Below are 9,853 nucleotides of genomic sequence, written 5' to 3'. Positions count from 1 at the left end.
AACACTGTTCTCACCAGAGTGCACGTCAAAAGATCTGCACCAGTCATCAACTCCAAATACTCACTCCCCCACCTCCTTTGACCACTCATCACACATCATAGAATCTACCTCTTCATTCACTGTTGCATTACGTAAAACAGCAACAGTAAATGTCTGCACACCCACCAATCCTTTCTGGGATGTATGAGTTTTAGGCTTTCAGTTGCTGCTATAGAAATTGTTACACCACACACACACACGTATATACATACATACAAACGTGTGTATATATATATATATATATATTATATTTCATTCATATTACCTTAATTAAAGAAAAATGAAAGAAAAATAGATTGGTCCATAAAGTTCTCATACTATTCCAGATACATATATGCATAATATATAAGCCCTAAGGAGTACAATATAGGTAAAGCTATATTTTGCAACCTTGATATCAGAGAGAGAGAAGAAAAAAAGGGCAGTGTCAGCCAATGTCTGTATGTCGTCCATTTCCCACATTTCTAAAACCTGCAAACTCAAGTAAAAAAAACACACTGATCCACAAACTTAATTGTTAAGCAAAAGACACCTCCTGTGTTTACACGAGAAGAGTGCGCTTCATCAATCATCATCTTTGCATACCAAGCTGTCATGCACAGTACATACTATATATATATAATAATCTAATCTTATGAAGCATTTATGTTTAACATTTGGATTCGAGATATAATCTAATTTATATATGTATATATTCGAATCTAACATAATATAATATAGTGTCACCTTGGGGTTATACGGAAAAAGGAGTTGATGAGCGAAGCAGATAGTAAAATCCACCATGTTGAAGGGACTGAAGTGTTATCCCCCACTCATTGGTGAGAACAGGTTGACCGGCAGAGTCGATCAAGATTGCATCATCACCAAATGCTTCTCGCACGTTGAACGGTCCCACGGCCATCTCAAAGGCTACATCATTGATGAACACCGTCGATGATGATGATCTGGCCACCGCTGCACATCCAGGATCCACTGCACCCAATTCGCCGACACCTGCCGACCGAGGGAATCGCAATGCAGTAAGAGAAACAAGACATGCACACGTTCACCTAGTGACAATGATAAGAATCACGATCAACATAATTTTTTTTACCAGGACTGTGGTGGCTATGAGATGGAACAGTTGCGGGAGGAGCATTATTGGTCATAGAGTAACTAAGCTGCAGTTGCATCAGCATCTTTTCTTCATGTTCTTTCCTTGGAGCTTCGTGGTTCAATATCTCACTCAACAATAGACTCGTACATGGCCCGACGATTGGCTGTTCAGGGAAGGCAAACTCTTGTGTTAATCCAGGTCCCTGTTGCATAGGAAATACAAAGGGTTCGTTCAAGAACTCGGTTTGAGGCTGCTGATGGAAGCAGGTCTGGTTCACCGAGCCACTTGGTGAGTCGGAAACATCCATGATCATGGCCGTACTCTTTTTAGCTCCTTTTGGTGAAGATTTGTGTGATGAAGATGATGGAGTTAAGTATGACTGCTGCTGTTTAGTGTTTTGGAGGTTTCGAAGTTTGGGTTTGCTTCTTGATTTCCTGTTCTGGAACCAGTAAAATATATTGGCATCGCCTACTTGACCATACTCCTGCAACAGAACTTTGATTTTCCTTATTTCGTCCCTCGGTGGATTAACCATCCCGGAGTTGAATATGGCTTCCAGTATCCGAATCTGTTCGGGTTTCGGATTCCATCTCGGTTTAGGCTCGGGGGTACGCTCTTCACAGCCTGCAATATGAAAATCATCCGAGTTCTCAATCAGGATCGTCTTCAACAAGTACCGAATATTGTGTGATTTTTGTTTTACCTGAGGAGCAAGGAGGTCTATGGCAAGCACTTGAGATGAGAGAAGGGTTGATGTCATGCTGCTGCCATTGGTGGTGAGTGTTGCAGGGCTTGGACTTGAACATGCTAGGCCAGTGCCTGTTTGATGAAGCCATGAAGACGACGAAGATGGCGATCAAAGCACCCAAAATCTAAGGCTAGCTAGATATCCAAAGCCAACTGAAAAGAGATAGCAAAGTAATAGATTTTCCCTTTGCACTAAGCAAACATGAACATCTATTTCTTTATAGCCTCGCCCTGTGATTACTTTCTCCATTAAAAAATTAGTCATTCCCATATCCCAAAGGAAAATAAAAAATACATGTATAGTTAAATAAACTATTGCTTAATTCAGATATGGTCCTTAAACTCTACAAATTTATCAGCCTTAGTTCCTTTCAATATATATGTGTAGGATTAATATATAATGCAACTGACCGTGTATAATTTGGTGTGTATATACAAAAAGTATCACATATATCGGATCACGAGCGTGATTAAAAGTCTTCAAATAAATAATATTTTGGATTCACCTCAAATTTATATAAAAAAAAAAACTTAAAAACTTATATTTAGATACATAAAGAATTTTTCATCAAAAATATGCATAACGTTTTTTTGGTTATATTTTTAAATGTCTACCGTTAAAAAATTACATTAAAAATTAATTAACTAATCAATGTTTGAAACGTGGTCTAATTTTTTATTTTATTTTATTTTTCAAGAAATAAAATTTATAAATTTTCAAAAAGACTTTTATCTTTTCATATTTTTCATAAAATACCTAAATACCCTCAAATACCTAAGCCAAAGCCCATTACTGTCGTCGGCCGTTACCATCTTCGGTAAGTACCCACCACCGGAAAACTTGCAAGTTGCCATAGTCAGTTTAACCCTAATTTTCTAACCTTAACATTTAAAACCCTAACCCTAATTTTTAAAGCCCTAATCCTGGTTGGTAAGTAGCAATTGTTTAACCTAATTTTCTAGCCTTAATATTTAAATCCCTAACCCTAATTTTTAAAACCCTAATCCTGGTCGGTAAATAGCAATTGTTTAACCCTAATCGTGGCCGGTAAATAGCAATTGTCTAACCCTAAACGTGTTCGGCAAATGGTAATTGCTTAGACAATTGTTTAGTTTCCACGTATACCACAATTACTTGAACAATTGTATAGGGGAGAAGAGGCAGGGGGCTTGGGGAGGGAGGCACGCACAGGAAAGGATTGGGAAATTAGAGATTTTGATTTTTTTAAGAAAATATTTTTTTTAAATATAATATTTTTCCGAAAATAAAAATTTAAATAAAGTAAATATGACACATATTGTTTAATATTTTTTTGACAGTCATTACTGTATATATAAACACCTAAAAATATAACAGAGAAAATATTATACACTTATTTTTAACCAAAAATCAATTTTAGTTATAGTTTAGTCACCTATTTCTATATTAAACAAAAAAAAGCTTTATTAATGATTTGACCCATAAGATATACATATTTTCCACTTTAGTACCTTCCTAAAAAAAGTATATAGGGGTTATGTATAATGCATTGAATGTATCATCCAATATACATATATAATGCGTTTTATTCATAATTTAGCCCCTGAATTTCACTTTAACGTCTAATTTTTTAATCTCACTTTGATGCCTAAAGTATAGTTTTCATTTCATCCACCCAAAAATTATTGCATCTAACAAGAATGGCATGTATGATGTTCTTATTTGATAACTTTTTATATATATAATTCATTAGTTGATTAATTCATATCAAGTACTCTAAAAGCCTATTATACAGACGATCATTTAACCTAATTTTCTTCATTTACAACATCATAATTCAAACCACTAATCTTATTTACTAAATCTAAGACCTCATCGCGTTAACTCACACTACAACAAAATTGGCTTTTAACGGCGTTTTTTTACCTATCGCGGCGTTTATAAGCGCCGCTAAAAACACATGCGGCGTTATGACAAACGCCGCAAAAAACGCGCCGCTAAAGTTCGCGGTGTTTGTGAACAAAAAAACGACGCAATAGGTTACGATATTAACAAACGCCGCAATAGGTGGTGATGTTTAGCGGCGTTTTCCCCACAAATGTCGCAGTAGTTGTTGAGATTTAGCGGCGTTTTTATTGCAAACACCGCAATAAGTTTTGAGATTTAGTAGCATTTTTCCCACAAACGTCGCAATAGGTATTGAGCTTTCGCTGCATTTTTTCATACAAACGCCGCTAAAAGACCGCTATATAGCAGCATTTTTAGGATACAAACGCCGCTAACATACCGTTATATTACGACATTTTTAGGATAAAAACGCTGCTAAAATACCAATATATAACAGCGTTTTTAGGTTACAAACGCCTCTAAATGTTTGGTATATTGCGACTTTTTTATTACAAACGCCGCTAAATAACTCAGAATTTAACCAATTTTAAAATTATATTTGATTACCCCAAATCTATTATTTCAACCTGTTCCATTATCCAACAAACAAAACAACAATAACATCAAACTATATATCCATAACAAGCAACGTCAAATCCAATATAATAAAAAAAGTTTTCATTAACGTAATATAAGTTCAGTTAAACACGGTTCAGTAACATTAACAAAATGCTCATAACATAAATGAGACTACGAAGGTGGATTCTGAGGTTGCGTTTTATGTATCATCAGCATCATATCATTGAGTCGTTTTTCAAATTCTTCACATCTCTGCTGATATGCTGCTTCTCTCTGTGCTGCCACTGCTTCTCTCTCTGCTTCTGCTGCTGCTCTCTCTGCTTCCCTTGCTTCATTTTCCGCTTTCAAGTTAGTCATTTGTTGATCCATCTCAGCTAACTTCTAATTGGGAAGATCGAGACTGTGATGACGTGTACTGTGATAAACTGGATCTAAAATATTTGGTGGGAGTAACGAATGACCATTGACAGCGCACCCGACCATATCTTTAAGGACCCAAAACGTCATTAATAGCTTGGTTTTTAATGTGATCATCATTAATAATACCTTGACTCGAAGCAGTAGCATGATGCTCCTCCTTTTTCTCCCTCAATTTTTCCTAATAATAAAGTGAATAATTAATTAAAATAAAAAATGTCATGGTACAAATATAAATAAAGTCAGGTAAATTTAAAACATCTACCCAATAAACGTACCATAATTTCTGCAGCGTCAGCAATCATAGGAGTGCCATCCTTCTTCGTATGTGTCATGTCGAAGAGTTGGATTCGACCAACTTTAGAACCGGATGTATTTTCTTATAATGTACCATAATATAATTACATATGAGTTAGTATGTACATGAAATACAGAAAACTATTTCAATGATCTATAATACCTCCTCATTAGCTATACAAGCAAAGCTCTTCGATTCAGCCGTGTACGTAAACTTTTGTTGTTGCCTGCTAGCAACACCAACATGCTCTCGATCCTACAATTTATAAATCAACCACTTTTAATGATGAGTTACAATTTGTTACAATTATTTATGAAAAATACATCATATCTGTCTTTTTTGTGAACTCCAAAATCTGACTGCATCTTCCCATTGGTATCTGAGCATTCCTGGTGGGACTGTTTGCAACTTCTCTTCAAGGCTGAGATCATTCTTGAAGTATTTTTTCTTTAAGGAGCTCTTGTGGTCCCTCCATCTCTTCCCTAACGCTTGCTTCACATAATCATCAGAGACCTCTAAAGAAAATTTCTCCTATACAATAAATAAGTGTGTACCGTAAGTATAAATTAGTATTGAATTTATATAAAGTATCTATTATAATGACATTATTACCTTAACAAAATCCAATGCTTGATTTTTGTTACTGTTAGGCATTTGGTGCCATGACTCATAATTTATCGGTAACAGATTCGCATTACGTCCAACTATGCTTCAATTTATCGGTAACAGATTCGCTTTACGTCCAGCATTTCCGAGGTTTAGGAACTTTCGGGAACAAGATTTGCTTCAATTCTTAGACTAGAAAATAAAAGAGACAAACTAAAGGGACCTACAAAAGATACATATTTCATTTAGACAAAGTAAAAAAGGGAAATATGTAAACAAGATACAAAATAAAAGAAATACTATGGTTTTTAGAAGATCAAAGGAAAGGTCAAAGTAAAAAATGGCACTACGTAATGAACAAATAATACAAAAAGCGAAGCAAATCTAAAGCCATCCAGTAAGAAAACATATAAGAAATCATGATAAGTAGCTTTCAGTGTGACTATAAATGCAAACATTCACAGAAAATATAACAATTTCAGAAACAAATAGAATGAAGATTCCTTCCAATGAAAGAAATACATCCGAAAAGAAAACATTCATGTAACCTTTTTTGCAAATTCTGACAACCATGCAGGCAAAGCAAGTATACTGTAGCAAATAAACGACGATTACATATCATTATAAGGGAAAAGGGGGCTAATACGTTAAATGATTTAAAGAACCTAAACCAAAGAGGTGAGCACGAATACACGTCTTCACTAGTGAAGTGAACTGAATTAAGAGCCATTTATTGTGTACAACACACAAGACATGTTTTTGAAACAAGCAAGAACCATTTAGGGATAGTTAAGGACAGAAAAGAAAATCAAACTAAAAAATATAGACAGAATTTTTACTATAAAAATGTAAAAACAATTTTACTAAAGAAAATTCATGGAAAACATTTTTTTGAAGCATATTACAAAATCCCTTGTGTGAGAACTTGAACATGACCTAATATTTGAATACACAAGTCGACATCAATTTAAGGGAACTGAAGTATGAACTAACAAGATGAACCAACCATCCTTTCACGGTTCCAACATAGTAGAGTTCATGCAAATTTTAGAAGACCCTCGTCTTGTGTCACTAACCATGTCGTTAAAAGGTCATATTTCCCAGCTACGAATGGAAGCATTCAACTCATTCGTAACAAAAAAGATCCAAATATTTACCAAGTATGCTACTCATACTTTAGTAAAGCACGCAAAGTATAAAAGCAGATGCTCAAACAATGTCACCGATGCAATTCATTAAGCTACACAAAATATAAAAATAATAAATACCATACAATATTAATAGAAATAATTGGCAACACATTAGAAATTACTTACGTATTCAGGTCCAGAGATGAGATTTCTTCAATCGATGTCAACTTTTTCTCTGAGGATCCTGCAATCAGGTCATTATATCAGCTAAATATACAACACCACTCCCCAATCACACACAGAATTTATGAGGATCCAATATGAATAATATGAGTCGAATCTATTATAATCCAATGACCAAAGTAACTGAAATGACAAAGTATCTTTCGAAAAATAAGCAATAGATTTGGTACTGACACGTACTTAACCCAATGAAGAAAACATATACTTAACCATTTTTATCCTTGTAGTTGATTTGGCTAAAACTAACAATATTGAGGGGCAAAGAGAGTGCAGATGAAGAAAACATATATCAGCAGACAGATGAGATCCTGGAACTGGCTTAATCAAATGAAGAAAGAAATTATCTCCTCTTCATTAATGAGGAAAAGATGGGATATACATCTATCAAGTCTTACTAACCAATTCATCCATACATTCACTTAGACTTTCGACCCAATTTGTTCTACCCAAATACAAGTTTAGACTTTTGACACACTATTGCTCATTAGTGATAGTGTATCAACAAACAAGGATTAGAGTTTAATGGACATTTTTGCAGGAAGCTGTTAATGAAGAATCAATTAAATTGACAAGTTGAGCTCAATCTCCTATACAACAAAGTAAACACAAAATGACACTGACATGTAAAACAAGGATTCAACGATAAAAGGTGAAAACTGATTAATCAAATTGATTGAGTTTCCTTGTTTCTCCTGTCGCTCAATAGTCTAAATTTCGCACAGATTTCATTAGCTTAGAGTATTCAACAACTAGATTTTAAAAAATTCATGGACATCGATGCTTTAATTTTCAATTTCTTAGAAAACCACAGGAACATCAAATCAGTAACAGATCCATAATATACGAGAAATACCGAATTAACATGAAAAATGGGTATAATTCGAAGGAACCGTGCCGAACCGAATTAGCATACGGTCAATCATACAAGCTCAGTTAAAGACCGATGGTTTCCCGATTTCTTCTTAGTTGAAATCCTTAGCAGAATAGGCTCAAAACTCTAAGCTGACGACCAACAAGTTATAACCCAACCACTGAATGAGCAATCTTGACAAAAAAATTAAGAATAAGAAAAGAAATGCACTGAGGTAATGCAAGATACGGGGTTGAAGGAGCGAGAAAATGGAAGGAAAATCGAGGAAAATGAGAGAACTGTAGTCTACGAATGAAGAGAAACAAAGCCTAACCTGGGTATGGCGAAATGCGACGACACCAGAGACGAAGAAGGCATGGCGTAGTGAAGGAGATGGCTGCTGGTGTTTTCTGGGTAAATTGTAATCGGCAAATCGTAGACAAATTAATAAGGAAAAATGGCTAGGGCTTCAGGAATTTTACAAACGTCGCTGATGTGTAACTAATTGCAGTGTTTTTAATTAAAAAACACCACGTTTATTAAAATCAATTGCAGCGTTTACAAAAAAATGCCACTAATGTACGACCCATTTGCGGAAAGTCTGACCCATTTGCGCCATTTTTTACCAAAACCCCGCTAAATTTATAAATTTTTGGTGGCGTTTATCAAACAATGCCACTATATGTTAACCCTATTGCGGCATTTGAACTATAAACGTCTCTATATTACTACTCTATTACGGCGTTTGAGCTATAAACGTCGTTATATTACTACTATATTACGGCGTTTGAGCTATAAATGCCGCTATATTACGACTCTATTGCTGCGTTTGAGCTATAAACGCCGCTATAATACTACTCTATTGCGACGTTTGAGCTATAAACGCCGCTATATTACTACTCTATTACGGCATTTGAGCTATAAACGCCGCTATATTACGACTCTATTGCGGCATTTGAGCTATAAACGTCGCTATATTACTACTCTATTGCGGCGTTTGAGCTATAAACGCCGCTATATTACACTATATTGCGGCGTTTGAGCTATAAACACCGCTATATTACTACTCTATTGCGACGTTTTTTTATAACAAACGCCGCTATATGCTTAAAGTTCTATAAAAACGCCTCCATTTCTCTACTACATAGTGGCTTTTTAAAAAAAACTTGACAACAATCATACATTTTAATTAAGCCAGAAGTTATCATGTAGTTTTATCTAATTACCAACAACCATACATTTTAATTAAGACATAAGTTATACATAAAAATACTTAACAATAAAATGCATTAAAATTTAAAAACATTAAAGTGTTGCATAAAAAGTCTTCACCATATTGTTAACTATAATTTAATTGTGCTACTTCGTGGGAAAAAGGACGTATGAAAGTTGTTTTCTTTATTTGACGACGCATCGTTAAGTTTTTCCTCTGTGTAAACTCTAGATGGAGAAACTCTTCCATTTAACCAAATAAATCCCTACATCCGGTTCACCAAGAAGACTCTGTGCATGTTTCACTGTTTCACTTGAAACAGATAACGAACTTACACCTACAGTATGAAACTTGATTGGAGGCGGCTTTGGAACTGAATCAAACATTAAAAAAATTAAATAGAAGATAGAAACTTTTACTTGGAGTATCAGTAGAGGCAACGTCGTCTTCATTTCGGTTCTAAACATCGGGTATTTATCCACTCTTCTATCATCGTCGTTCTCAATAAGCTTTGAACATCCTACATGCGTGCGATCTATGAAATTTTAGCGTACAAAATAAAAATATAGTGGCATAAACTTTCAGCGATTAATTACTACCTTTAATTAGGAGATCGGCCATGGAAGGGTATTTTGAAATAGGAGGGCCTTTTAGGTCATCATCGAGTTTTGAGGGCAAGTTCGGACTGATAGCCTCCCAACGATAATTTGATCCATCGTCAGAGCAAAGACGCCACGTGAACATTCCGACAAGAATTTCTCTTACTGA

At 35.1% G+C, this 9,853-nt stretch overlaps 1 protein-coding gene across 1 annotated transcript; it reads right to left on the bottom strand.

The window, feature by feature from the left end:
- Positions 1–772: 772 nt before the first annotated feature.
- Positions 773–1,974, bottom strand: LOC120169698 (WUSCHEL-related homeobox 9-like). The gene is made up of 3 exons (XM_039177817.1): positions 1,839–1,974; positions 1,133–1,759; positions 773–1,032 (listed from the first exon to the last, which is right to left on the bottom strand). The coding sequence occupies exons 1-3, from the start codon at positions 1,969–1,971 to the stop codon at positions 773–775; spliced, it is 1,020 nt and encodes a 339-aa protein (XP_039033748.1). The 5' UTR covers positions 1,972–1,974.
- Positions 1,975–9,853: the final 7,879 nt, after the last annotated feature.

Source organism: Hibiscus syriacus, unplaced genomic scaffold (genome assembly GCF_006381635.1).
Source record: "Hibiscus syriacus cultivar Baekdansim isolate YM2019G1 unplaced genomic scaffold, ASM638163v2 tig00111769_pilon, whole genome shotgun sequence".
In the NCBI taxonomy this organism is placed as follows: Eukaryota; Viridiplantae; Streptophyta; class Magnoliopsida; order Malvales; family Malvaceae; genus Hibiscus; species Hibiscus syriacus.
Note: the sequence above shows the minus strand (reverse complement) of the source record. Positions and strands in the feature narration are given on the sequence as shown.